At 43.0% G+C, this 14,487-nt stretch overlaps 1 protein-coding gene across 5 annotated transcripts in view; it reads left to right on the top strand.

Moving 5' to 3' along the window:
- Positions 1-14,487, top strand: part of ARHGAP22 (Rho GTPase activating protein 22) — a 285,773-nt gene that overhangs the window by 64,386 nt on the left and 206,900 nt on the right. For 3 of the 5 annotated variants that reach the window (XM_033943092.1, XM_033943093.1, XM_033943089.1), the window contains exon 3: positions 7,898-8,054. The exons of 1 other annotated variant lie outside the window; for it this stretch is intronic. In XM_033943092.1, the coding sequence (XP_033798983.1) occupies positions 7,898-8,054 (157 nt within the window). Of the gene's footprint in view, positions 1-7,411; positions 7,511-7,897; positions 8,055-14,487 lie in introns of those variants that run through there. One more of the 5 variants, XM_033943094.1, reaches the window with a different exon arrangement.

Below are 14,487 nucleotides of genomic sequence, written 5' to 3' on the forward strand. Positions count from 1 at the left end.
CGGAGAGATGCTGCTGGGAGGGGAGGAAGGGAAGAGAGTTACTGCTGGACAGGAGGCTGGGAGAAAGAAAGAAAGGGGGCAGGCAGGGAAACAGAAGGAAAGAAGAGAAACAGAAAAAAAGAAAGAAAGGTCAGGGAGAGAGGAAGAAAAAGTTGGGGGAGGGAATGAGGTGTGGAGGAGAGAAAGCATACAGGCTGATAGAAGGGAAGAAAGATTGGATGCACAGTCAGAAGAAGAAAGTGCAACCAGAAATCACCAGCCTGGCTGGGCGGAACTTCCTCACCGATTGCAGAATTGACGTCAGGGAGAGCATGCGTCGGCTTTGGGGCCTGTTATCCATTGGTGGGTCCTGTTCCCCGATGGCAGCGGCAGTGGCAGTGGCTTGGGGAACGGCAGGGAGAAAGAAAGAAAGGGGGCAGGCAGGGAAACAGAAGGAAAGAAGAGAAACAGAAAAAAAGAAAGAAAGGTCAGGGAGAGAGGAAGAAAAAGTTGGGGGAGGGAATGAGGTGTGGAGGAGAGAAAGCATACAGGCTGATAGAAGGGAAGAAAGATTGGATGCACAGTCAGAAGAAGAAAGTGCAACCAGAAATCACCAGACAAGGTAGGAAAAATGATTTTATTTTAAATTTAGCAAAGTGGAGGCAGTATTACCACAGTTTTCAAAGGAATTTGCCCAAATAACTTAATAGTTAACTGGGTAAATTCCCAGAGATGAAAACTTCCCTTCACTTACTATGCACAGTTCTGAATTTATATCTGCTGTCTATATTTTACAATATGGTCACCTTTTACTAAACCGCAATAGTGGTTTTTAGCGCAGGGAGCCTATGAGCGTCAAGAGCAGTGCTGGGCATTCAGCGCAGCTCCCTGCGCTAAAAACTGCTATTGTGGTTTAATAAAAAGGATGGAGGGTATATTTGTCTATTTTTGTATGCTATAAAAACCAAATACAGAGAGAGACTGAGAGCTGTTGACGAAGAGCTACGTGTGTGTCTTTCTTCCATTCCAGCCAGAATATCAGCTTTGTGTTCAGCCAAACAGGCCCAGGTTTCGCACTGAATAAAGTATTTTATAATTTTTCACTATTCTGTTTACTTAATATTTCATAATAAAGTAATTATAAAATACTTTCTTTGTGTTTATTTGATTCCTATTCAAGAGAATTACTTTATATATAGTCAATATAGGCACAGAGTTAAATTTTTTAACATTTTCTAATGGTGGTGTGCCTCGTGATTTTTTTCATGAAACAAGTGTGCCTTTGCCCAAAAAAGGTTGAAAAACACTGATCTAGTGAGTATTTTTCTAACATCTTAGAGATAAAATTGCTGCCTTAGAGATACATTTTAGCAGTGTTTCCTCCTCCCACCCTTTCAGATATATTTTTTTTTCAACCAGAAGATGGAGCTGTATGAAAATATTTTCCATTAATTTCTTTAGAGGATCTCTTCTCCATTTTAAGTTTTCTAAAAGTCAACCTTTTTTGTGTGTTGTTCACTGTACACCTGTGGTGATTTTATCCTGAAAGTAGGAGGTTGCTTCATTTTTACTTCATATGGTGAGTTGTTTTTGCCAAACTTTTCTCTCTATAGGGTATGTGTCTGTTTCTTTAAAATATGCTTGTATACTCTCTCTGTAGAAGACACCTTAGATCCTACAATGTCTTTGCCTGTATTGTCCTTTTAAAAAAAAAAACCCAGCAAAGATCCTATTAAAAAAAACCCCACTGTTATAATTCAGCTGAATGACATTCTAGAACAGCATCATCTTTTGGACCCTTACCAATCTGAATTCTGTTGCATGCATAGTACAGAATTGCTATTACCATCTAGTTTAGACCTGATTTGTAAGGGTTTTTCATCATGGCATCACTTACATGTAGGTGCTACTGGGTATTTCTTCAGCTTTCACCACTTAGAAACCATTATAACCTTTTTTCTAGACTTAGGGAATTGGGCTTGAGTTGTTCTAAAGCAGGGGTCTCAAAATATCTCCTTGAGGGCCGCAATCCAGTCGGGTTTTCACAATTTCCCCAATGAATATGCATGAGATTTATGTGCATGCACTGCTTTCAATGCATATTCATTGGGGAAATCCTGAAAACCCGACTGGATTGCGGCCCTCAAGGAGGGACTTTGAGATCCCTGTTCTAAAGCTTTTGTTGCTGATAAAGTTATTTTTCAGCACCTACTGACTTCTATCATATGCAGTGACAATAGTGAGTGTGAGTGGTGCCACTCCTCCACTCTCTTCTCGGACACCCCCCTTGCCGCATCACCCCCCTCTCCCTTCCCCTGTACCTTTTATTAATTTTCTAGGTTGGAGCAACATCATGAACTTGCTGCCCGTGTCTTTTGGTTATCCCTCTGACATCGTTTCCTAGACACAGAGCCCGGAAGCGAGGTCAGATAGAAGCAACACTGACGTGGGCAGCAAGTTCTTAATGCTGCTCGTGCAGGGAAAATTTAAAGAGGTATGAGGGAAGGGGTGCACACATGTGGCGGCGGGGGATGAGGGGAGCAGTTGGGAAGGAGGGGGCAGAGATTAGGATGGGTGTCAGTTCCCCTACCAAAATCATGCCCAGGATGGTCCATCTCCCCCCCCCCCTTACTACGCCACTGATCACGCCGCTGATCCGGCTATTTGATGGCTGGATTATGGCATTGTTGGTGTTCCCATTTAGTGTTTGTTGCCTCAGTGTGCAGGTTGTTGCTAGGGCTTGTCTCTATTATTGGATATTTGCAGATGATACCAGTTTCTCTTCCCTAAAACTCTAGCTGAAGCATTTGTTACATTAGCTGAGTTTTTGGTGGTAGATTGAGTGTTGATGTTTGCCAAGATTAGGTTCTAGTGGATAATAATGTGATCAGTGTTGCCTTACAAGTATGTGTGTCTAGGGCAGGAGGGCCTAGGATCCCTCCTGCCGGTATTGTAGTGGGAGGTGGGGGATAGGGGGGTCCGCCTGGGCAGGAGGGGTTGGGCTCCCTCCTGCCCGATCGTGTAGGGGGGTGGGGGGCGATAGGCCAGGAGGGCTTGGGCTCCCTCCTGCCCCAAACGTAATTGGCGGGGGGGTTCGTGGATTGCTGGGGCCAGGAGGGCTTGTACTCCCTTCTGCCCCGATGTTGTCGCAGAGTGCCGCGGGTGCCTGGGGCAGGAGGGCTTGGGCTCCCTCCTGCCCCGATGTTGTTGCGGCGTGCCGCGGGTGCCTGGGGCAGGAGGGCTTGGGTTCCCTCCTACCTGACCGTAATCGGGGGGGGAGGGGGGTTAGGGATCGCGGGGCAGGAGGGCTTGGGTTCCCTCATGCCCCGATGTCGTGGGGAGGGGGGGGTTGGGGTGGATTCTGTAACCGGTGTGTTTTTGACAGACACCAGTTACAGACTCCAGCTTTTAGGCGAAGGACTGGCTCCTCCTTCACCTAAAAGCCACTGTGTTGGACGTTTTGGGCTTAGGCGTTTTTTTGGTTCATTATGGGGTATAAGTGTAGACGTCATTTGGGTACAAGTGTAGACTTAGTGGTGGTCTGGGCGTTTAAACAGCTGAATGTAGAGGCAGCCCATTATCAAAACAAGGACATTTGTTTTGGTTATGTACACTTTCCCTGCTTCTGCTTGCAACGTTTAAGGCCTTAGGCCAAAAAGGGTCTTGGATGTTTTTTTTTATTATGCCCCTCTTTGTTTTTCCATCATTTTGGTCTCAGGTCTCAGTTTCTTGTTCTATCTTCTCTTTCCAGTGTCTGTTACCTATTTTTTTTCCTCTTCTTTCTTTTTCCATTGCCTCCTTATGCCTGTCTCCAACATATTGATTTTTCCCTTTCAGCTTTCCTTTCTTTTCTGTTTCTGTCCACTTAAATCTTGCCCTCTTTCTCACCCTTATTTTTAAATGTTCAACTATCAATTTTTCATCTCCTCTTAGTCCCTAACTGTCCCATTTCCCATCTCACTCCTTTCCTTGCCTCCTATTTCCTTCTGTTGACTCCCTATTACTACATTTTTACCACTGTACTAATTGTTCTCTTACTCATCTTGTCATCCCTCTTTGGACCTCTTCCACATGGCTCGCCACATCCAGAATCCCCCTCCCTCTCTCCATTCTTGTCTCTTTCTCTCCATCCCCTAGCATCTTCTTTTCCATGTCTCTTCCCTCCTGCCCTCCTATGTGTCCATCTCTCTTTCTATCTCCCCATGGTCCCAACATTTCACCTTCTCATCTCTGTTGTTATTTCCTTTCCTCTTGATGCTAAACAATGGAATAGAAAGAAAAGAGATGCTGCATCTCTCTACCTACCACCCAGAGACCTAACATTTCTCCCTCCTTTGCTACCTTCTTTCCAAGGTCCAACTTCTCTCCCTTTCACGTCTCTCTCTCCAGACCATTACCCACCATATCTCTCTCTATTGTTCTCTCTCTCTATATATATATATACTTTCCCCACCCCCAGTATGGTACTTCTCTGAAACCCCTCCCCCATACAATTTAACCCAGCAGGTCCAGAGGGCTTCCTCAGCCTGGTATGTTATCTCCCTTCTATTTGCTCCGGTCCAATGTTGCCCTTACCTTTGGTCATCTTGCTGACAAAAAAAACACATTTTTGTTCCAGGGGACCACAACACTGTCTGCAGCCCCCCCCCCCCCCCCCTATGCTTTCCTTTTGCTGCGGTCCATCCTCAATGATGCCACTTCCTGTTTCCGCCTGGGTAGACTGCAGCAGAAGGAAAGCACAGAGAGGGGCTGCAGACAGTGCCTCGGCTGGCGGTCCCCTGCAACAAAAATGTTTTTTTGTCAGCAAGAAGGCCAAGGGTGAGGGCGGTTGTGGGAAAACATGCCAGCCCACGGGGGCCCCCCTGAGCTTTGGAGCCCGGGGCAGTTGCCTTGTTTGTGTCCCTACTAACACTGGCTCTGCCCCTGCCCCGCATAACTCCCCTTGCTTTCTTTCCTCCAATCCAATCTCTTTCTTGCTCCTTCCCCTACTCTAAGTCCTGCATCTCTCCCTCTCCCTTCCATCCATTCTCCCCATTCCTGCAGTCCTCCTCCATTGCCAGCAGCAGGAGCAGTAGCAATTAAGACAGACAGCCTTCTGCCTTTAGTAGAGCCTTTCCTTTAGTGCATCCCGCTAAGCTGATGTAGCTCCTCATTTCTGCATAAGCAGGATGCCCAGAGGCAAGGCCCCAAAGTCAGTAAGTAGAATGCTGTCTGTCTTAATTGCCACTGCTGCCAGTGACCGAGAAGTACAGAGATCCATGGGGATGGGAGAGAATAGGCTGAAGGAAGAGGGAGAGATGCAGGACTTGTGCAGGGAGAAGGGAGATAGAGAAATACTGAACTCAGAGATAAAGCTACCAATGGGTAACTGTGTAGCTGGACCCCCCTAAATGCAGGGGACTGGAGCAGCTACTCCCTTATGCCCATGGGTAGGTTTATCGCTGAGTCTAGTATTCAGATAATCCAAGTTCCAGTAAAGTTTCAGTTCAGAATTTAAATACTGGCCTGGACCACCTTATTATGAAAAAAAGGAGAGTGCAGGGCGAATGAATTTGTGGGCCATTTTGCTAGTCCTGGCCCTGACCTCACAACCCAGTCCTAAAATTACTTATAGTAACCCGTCCTGATGCTATGCTCACTGGTCAAGAAAGGGTTACAGCTGAAACCCTGTCCTATCACACTTAGACTTCCTCTTTTTAAATGGATAAACATTGACTGAATATTTTGATGTTAGCTAAAATTGCTCAAATTACAAGGGTCAAGTTTATATTCTTGGGGCCCTATATTCAGTCCATGGTGGTAAATAGTTTGAAACCTGTTCAGAGACATGGGCTAAATTAACCCCAGATATTTAGGCCCTGATTCTCCAAAGTGCGTCTCGATTTTAGGCAGCTGTAGGCGTCCTACAGCTGTCTAATCAGCCAATCGGGATGCACGTTTTTTTTAAAAATGCTCCCCAGGCAGGCCGCCTATATTGAAGGCGCCTCCGGGAGCCTAGGGAGGCCCGCAAGATGCCTAAGCTCGCCTAAGGGCCTTAGGCGAACTTAGGCGGCCCTACGCGTCTCCCTAGTAGAGGAAGAGACGCTTAATGTAGGCCAGCAAAATGCTGGTCTACATTGTAAGTAGACGCGGCCGCTATACTTATGGCAGCAAGGGATCTCCCTGCTGCAATAAGTATAGCGACCGCGGTCGCGGCCACCTGTCCCATCACCTGTCCAATCCTCCTGCCAGAACCCCTCTGGAACTCCCCTCCCCCCCAAACTGGTAATCGCCGACAGAGGAAGCCCAATCCTCCTGCCAGAACCCCCTTCCCCCCCAAACTGGTAATTGGCAGGAGGATGCCAAATCCTCCTGCCGGAAAGCCCGATGACCCCTCCCTCCCCCAACTAACCTTTACATGTTGGTCGGCTGGACGGGTCTTGCTGCTGTCCAGCCGACGGGCCCGCCCCTTCCCGGCCCATCCCCGCTAAATCTAAGGCCTGATTGGCCCAGGCTCTAGAAGCCTGGACCAATCAGGCCTTAGGCATAGCGGGTCCGCCCATCCCCACTAATCCTGAGACCTGATTGGCCCAGGCTAGGCACCTGGGCCAATCAGCAAGACCTGCAGCAAGACCCGTCCAGCCGACCAACATGTAAAGGTTAGTTGGGGGAGGGAGGGGTTGTCGGATCGTCGGGCTTCCGGCTGGAGGATTGGACATCCTCCTGCCAATTACCAGTTTGGGGGGAGGGGGGTTCCGGCAGGAGGATTGGGCATCCTCCTGTCGGCGATTACCAGTTTGGGGGGGGGGGTGGTGGGTTCCAGGGGGGTTCCAGCAGGAGGATTGGGCATCCTCCTGTCGGCGATGGGACAGGCGACCGCGACCGCTATACATATTGCAGCAGGGAGATCCCTTGCTGCCATAAGTATAGCGGCCGCGTCTAATTTAACCCAATTCTCTAACCATGGACGCCGGTTACAGAATCGGGGTTTAGTGTAGGACCGATTCTGTATAGGACACCTCTCCTGGGCGTCCTATACAGAATCAGGGCCTTAGTGTTGGAGCATGTTTAGCTTCCAGCACTGAATATCCAGGTTAATGCAGCAACCTGGAAGTTAACATGGTTTAGATTTTATCTGATTTAGTTTGTAATAGATAACTAGAATTATGATTTTTTTTTTTTTTTTAATATTCATGCTGTATTTCAAATTTACATTGTTTCTGAGCATGCTTAACCAACCTTTCAAGACTTTTAGAATTGATCTCAGTGTGTTTGTTTTGAGGGAGGGGAGGAAGCAAGATGACATCTTGAGCATATGTAGAGTTGTGAACTCCAAGCCCTTGGGAACTATTTGATCGCTGCACTCCAGTGGTGAAACACAAAGGCAAGACACATATCTTTCCTGGACTCTTCTGTGAAACCTGTTGAGGAAGCTTTGGCTTCGGGTGAGGCTCTGGAGAGCTCATGTTGGCAGCAGAAGCAGATTATTCCTTGAGTCCTGATACCACCAGATCCTCCGAAAAACTTAAACTTTCCTTCCCCTCGCTAAAAGGTATCTTCTATGCGGGAAAATTAGGGAAATCTCTCTTCTTCAGAATCTCTGAGCTTTGGAATAACCTTCGGAATCTGGGCTCCTTCCAATTATTCTGAAAGCATCTAAAAACTAGACTGTTCACAAAAATGTAATGCTCTCTTCCCTCCTACTCATCCTCCAACCTCACTAAGTTGTTTCTTCCTTATATTAAGCTCTTATAAACCGTGCCGAGCTCTATAATTATGGAGAGGATGCCGTATGTAAACTTAAGGTTTAGATTAGATTAGATTATTTATTCAGTCTGAAACAACGCGCTATCATCCCAAAACCTGGAAGTGAGGTACTTTCTGAGGTACACAATATGGTAGCCATTTCAGATGGTATTCTGACTCTTGTGTTTTGCAGTGGGGTGGTCTTGATGACAGCTTCTTAGCTCCTGCTCCCGGAAATATGGTGTCTTCTGGGAATGGATGTGTTTGTGCCAAGAATGCAGTTTCCGCTAAAATGAAGGCTGCATCTAGGACTTTGGATTCAGCTTTGCAAGAAATGATGGCAGCCGTAGGTAAGATGGAGAAACCTCTATCGCACTGTTTAGATACATTTTCTGATAAATTTTATTAGGTCAGAACAAAATTACTAGCAGTAAAGAGGATTTGAGGGTCTTTTGTTGAGCACTTGGGACATTTTGAACAGGAACTGGGTGGACTTCAAGCATATAACAGAGCTTTAGTTAAAGATAAAAATGTTATCCGCTATTAAGTTGGAATATTTGGCAGTAGCGTACCTAGGGTATGTGGCACCCGGGGACCATCATTTTTTGACACTCCCCCATGTAAAAAAATATTTTTTGTAATAACCATGAAACGGAATAAATGGTCAGAATAGAAACAGGCAGTGAAAATTTTCTTTTATTGAACCTCATATATGTAACCATTATTCCAAACATAACTTAACATAAATTATGTCTGAATTGTCATGACATTAGAAGTACATATGGAGTAGTTGCAGGTGATGCTTGGGACATTTCTGATTGAGTTAGTTCGGTTTTATGTGTTTTTTTTAATAGAAGGGTTTTTATTTCTTTTTTGAAGGTTTTACAGTCTGTGGTCGAGGTCAATAGGTTGTAGAGTTGGGGGTCGAGTGTTGCAGCTCGAGTGGCTAGGAGGTTGTCATACAGTTTTTTTTTCTTTTGACGTTTTTGGTTGGAGGGCGTGTGAATGGTGTGTGGGTTCTCCTATGTGTGGTTGAGGTGGATTGAACTAGTCGATTGTTCCAATAGGCTGGGCTGTCTCCGTTTATTGCTTTAAATAGTAGGCAGGAAAATTTGAAGTGTATTCTCGCTTGTATTGGGAGCCAATGTGAGTCATGGTATGCCTCTGTGATGTGGTCGAATTTCATCAGTGAGTAGACCAGTCTTAGGATTGTGTTTTGTATTGTTTGTAGTTTTATCATGGTTGTGGAATCTTGACTGTTTTTCCTCCATTTTCTTTCTAGTTGTCTGCATTGTCTTTTTAGTAGGAGTAGTTCATTGTTCTGAGAGTATGAGAGAGAAAGATGAATGTAGGCAAACTTGTTGGAGACAAAAGACTTTTCACAAGGTACATGAGAAAGAGAGGAGGAATAGGAATAAGATTGGAAAGGTGGCAATTTGAACCAGTGGGGTAAGAGTTTAAACAGTTAGGATTGGGATCGATAGCCCAAGCAGAGGAGAACAAACAAGAGAGAGAGAGTATGGAAAACAGAACGGAGATGGCTGAATAAAAAGACCAGTAAAAGCCATCACATTGTTTCAGATCAACAGTGAAAAATATGATCTACTCTTTGGTATTTGCCAGCTACTTGTGATGCAGACTGCCCAAGAAACTTGGCTTGACATAGCATGGCTTATCTTAAGAACATGGGAGGGGTGAAAGAAAGCGGAAGATAGATTTAAAAAAAAGGAGACATTAAAAAGTTTGGGAACCTCTATTCTAGGGATCCTGTACTGTTAGTATATCCATTTTTAATTGCCTGGCTTCTGAATACGAAAGTAAATTTATTTAGCTGAATAAATTAGTTGACTCCCCCCCCATTCCACACACATTAATTCTCTTCCATTTTTTTCCCATTACAAAAAACACTGATAAGTTCCCAGAAAAAAAATACATTAAAATAAGAAGTGAAAACAAAGGCCCCCACAGATGAGAACATAACATAAGAATAGCCTAACTGGGTCAGACCAGACATCATATTTGATTGGTTTTGATAGTGCATTGTTGAGCAGTGAGCAGTACTTTTTGGGATCTATTATTCAGGAAGGAGTCAAACCATCGTAATGCAGTGTCTTGAATATCAATTTCAGAGAGCCGTGCAAGGAGAAGAGGATGGTCAATAGTTTCAAGCACCGCACTGAGATCCAGCAGCACAAGAAGGTCATCGTTACTCTTATCCATGAGTTTCCAGCAGTCATCAATATCGAGAAGGATGGTTTCAGTACTGTGGAATTTCCTGAATCCCAATTGGAAGGCATGTAGGGCTTCTTGTTTGTCGATGAAAGAGTGTAATTGGTTTTAACACTGTTTTTTCAAGGATCTTGGAGACGAAGGGTAGATTGGAAACAGATCTAAAGTTGCCAGGCACGTTGGGGGTCGAGTGTAGGTTTTTTCAGGATCGGTCTGATGACCGCTGACTTCCAGTTTGTGGGCACTTTGCTTGTTTGTAGAGAGGTGTTGATGAGAGGAAAGATGGAGTCTACAAAGACATCTTTCACAGCCACTAGGAGGTGCGGTGGACAGGGATCTAGGTTTGAGCCAGATGGGCAATTATTGTCTGGTATCTCATCAATGTTGTGGGAGGCAGTTTCAAAGTGATAAGCTCCCAGTTGTAGTTTTAATTATCTTGTCTGAGTCACAAGGGGACGGTGTCTGTAGCACGGTGGAGCCAAGGTGAGACCATATTTTGTCTACTTTGTCTGCAAAGTAGTCTGAGAGCATTTTGCTGTTGAGATTAGTGTTAAGGCATCAATTGTCTCCTTGTGACATTGTGAGTATCTTTTGAGTTAGTTTAAAAAGGGTTTTTTAAATCTATTGGAAGTCTTTAATAGTTGTTGGGAGTATTATATCTTTTTAGCCTCTAGGGTGGCTTTTTTATATTCTTGATGCAGTTCCTTCCATTTGGACTTGTCACTGTTTAGCCTAGATTTGTACCATTTTCTTTCTGCTTGCCTTAGTTCTTAAGTTGTTGGTAAACCAGGGGGAGGAGTATTTGTGGGATAGTATTTGATCTCTTTGACTGGCGCTACCTCAGTGTGCCATTCCATGGCAGCTTCATCAACGGATTCAGAATTGGGTTTCAATGTTTCCACTACAGTATAGGTTGGCAAGGCCTGTGGAGAGATAATCTAAGTTGATAGCATTGTTGTTGTTGTATATTTTCTTATGTTGGGTTTGCTTTCTGGTTGCTGGTCGAGTAGTTGTGTAGGTGTGGTTGAATATAATCTAATGGTGATCAGACCAGGGTACTGTTTTGGTAGTGCAAGAATTCCAGTAGTGAACGGAGTATCTTTTTCAACAAAGATTAGGACTAGTATGTGGCCTGCAGAGTGAGTCGGCGAGAGGACAATTTGCTTGAAGCCTAGATCTGTTAGTTTCAGCAGCTACAACATGAAAACAGACCTGAGGCCCCTGAGGCCTTCACTATCTCTAAAGGTGGCCTAGAGGTCGGGATATAATGTTCAGAAATCCATGTTTCAAGTTAGAAGGTGACCAAAGTAGAGAGAGACAGATATAGCTAGATTGAAATTAATGCAGATTTAACAGGGTAAAAGTTTGGATGAGGGCTCCAGGAGTTTGTTCAGTGGCTAGCAGATTTGCCTATTGTAGTGCTCCTAATTTCCTGTGTTGTGTTGTGGAACTCTCCAGTTCCACAGGAGAATTTCTGGGTTCCTTCTATCACCAACATTTCCTGCTAAATGATGTAGATATAATTTTCCTGCCTAATTATGTGTGGCATTGTCTATACTATATGGTTTCTGTATCATAATTTCTATTTTCAAGGGTTTCTTAGAAATCATTTTGTAAATTGGTAAATCTAAAATAATTTTTAAAAGATCAGATCTCAATAGGAAGCTATAAGCTGAGTGTCACTCTACATGATGAAGTATAGAGGAAGGGCAAAAGACAGCTATATATGGAAACATGATTTTAAAAATTCTGATTAAGAAAAGACACTGAAAAGGTAAAATCTAGAAAAAATAAGAAAGAGATAAAGAATGGGTGAAAGACAGGAGGGGTGTGCATTTAGAAATCATTTTCACAAACACACACCATTCTTCATTGCATCCTGCAGTAAAAATGACCCAGTCCTAGTTCCAGTTCCTCCCTGTTCCAGCAGAGTAACTAGTGATTTTGTTTATATGGATCCTAACAGAAATAATTTTGATCTAGTATGTGCAATCGTACAAGGCAGAAAGCTACAAGTATTCATTCATTCTTTAGGGTTCCTTTTTTACAAAGCTGCGGTAGAGATTTCTGTTGCGGCCCGGCAAGGTAAATGGTATGACGCTCATTGGAATTCTGTGAGTATCGGAGCATTTACCTCACTGGCCCACGGTAAAAACCTCTTCTGCAGCTTTGTGAAAGCCAGCGTTAGTGTCTAATGTAGGGAGAAATATTTGGCACTGTTGCTTATACAAATAAGAGTGCTAAATATACAGATTGACTTAAATACCAGCAGAACATTGGGCTAAGGGTGTTTTTATGAAAAAATAAATTTCCTCATCATATTATCTCTGTTTCCCATACTACAGTAACTAAAATCCGATAAATAATGATCCAAACAAAATAATGCAATCACATTGCCGAATAACTCCTTTTATTGAAATTCACAGCACTATAGGCTCCTTTTACAAAGGTGCGCTTGCGGTTTTAGTGTGCGCTAGCTGCTACCGCCTCCTTTTAAGCAGGCGGTAATTTTTCGGCTAGCGCACACGTTTATTGTGCGTGCACTAAAAATGCTAGCGCACCTTAGTAAAAGGAGCCCTATGTTTACGGCGGAGGTTTTATTGGTAAGAAAAGTGGCCTAACAGCCTTTAACTGATTAGCACTTGTTAATTATAGTAAACTTGATTTAAGAATGATCCAGCCCTGTACAGGAACTGAAAATGATCAAATGAAACCACACTCAATTAATAGATAATCTGCAAGAGAAAAAGAACCCTAGTCAACATGCTGTTTTAATTATTTGAAATATTCTGCAGGGAAAATTAATTAGTGATCTACTTCACCATTTATCCAGCAACCACAAATAGTTCATTTTCAACATTAGAATAAATTTAATTTCATGAATGCAATAAATGTGGTTATAAGTTAAGCATGGAGAAAATTTTCTGATCACAGATGCTGCTTTTATCAAAAATGAAAAAAAACCCCAACAAAAAACACCTGGACATCAAAGTTGAGAGAAAATATTAAATCAATTCCTACTTTCCTAATTTCAGCTGGTGTGATGTGGTATGGTTTTTATTTATTTATTTTTGGGGGGGATTCTAGTGTGTGTGTATATATATATATATATATATATATATATATATATATATATATATATATATATATATATATATATATATATTTATATATTTATATATATATATATATTTGTATGTATGTGTATAGCTATAGATTTATTTATTCATTCTCTTTTATCCTAAATAGGAAATGAGAAAACGTATACAAAAATCAAGGTCAAACTCAGAGAAATCAATTAGTATGAAAAATAATGCTTGTGTTTGTTAATATTATGGCACACACAAATGTGGGAAGGGAGAGTATCATACAAGGGGGTACTGAAAAGTTCTCAGTCCAACCAATCAACTTCCTAAATTCTGAACATTATTTTGCCACTTTAGCTAAAAAGAGTGTTAGCAAATTCTGTTAAGTGCCAATTTGCAGACACAAAATTCTATATTTTGACATTGTTTCAGAACATTGATTGAACCATATCCATGTCATTTTCTTCTTGGTTGGACTGAGAACTTTTCAGCACCCCCTTGTATCTCAAAATCTACTTACCTTATTCTTAAATAGGAATAGAAGCCCTATAACTACAATAAGCACTAACGTATGCTTACCCCAACAAACGATGGCAATTTCACAGAGCATGCTGAGGCATCCCATGGTACTTTTGCCATATGCTTGCACTACTGACTCACTAAAAATAAAATTATTTTTTTTAAGAGAATGTATCTGGGGCAGAGAGTGCATATTCTGTGCTTCATTGCTATGCACTACTGCTACCCGATTCACCAATTCACTTTAGTAAATCGATTCATTGTCTGTCTGAGAAAATTGGACTCGCCGATTCAGCGACCAACCTCCGCCCACCACCGTAAGACCTGACATACCTCTGAGGCCTCCAAAAGCAGCGGTGGTGGACAGTCAGCGGCAACGACATCGAAGCCCATTAATTCCAAACGGGCTTCAGTTCGATTACCACGGACTGCTGTGGTAATCGGCTTCATAAAAGGGGGCCTTAGTGTGTGGCCACTAATACCAAAATTAGGTGAACATAAGGGTGAACTAAAACCTTTTTTTTTTTTTTACTGCTGTTTAGTAAAACAGCACCTACGTTCCTAGACATTTCCATCCATTTGTTGGCCAGTTAGAAGTTATCCTGTTTCCTAACTTTTTTTGAGTTTGAGGTAAATTCTATAATAGAGGAAGCGCATTTGTGAATACACATTCGGTTTGGGTGCATAGAAATATAAATTACATGTGTGCGCATTTGTGAATACACATTCGGTTTGAGTGCATAGAAATATAAATTACATGTGTGCGCATTTTAACCTACAATGCACAAAAGCAAGTACCAGATGAACATGCAAAAATGCCTGAACATTGAGAAAATTTAGGCCCTCTTTTACTAAGGTGCGCTAAACGTTTTAGCGCGTGCTTAGTGTGCACTAAATCAACACGTACGCTAACCACTAACGCATCCATGGGATAACATGCACATGTTAG

Source organism: Geotrypetes seraphini, chromosome 4 (assembly GCF_902459505.1).
Source record: "Geotrypetes seraphini chromosome 4, aGeoSer1.1, whole genome shotgun sequence".
NCBI classification, from domain to species: domain Eukaryota; kingdom Metazoa; phylum Chordata; class Amphibia; order Gymnophiona; family Dermophiidae; genus Geotrypetes; species Geotrypetes seraphini.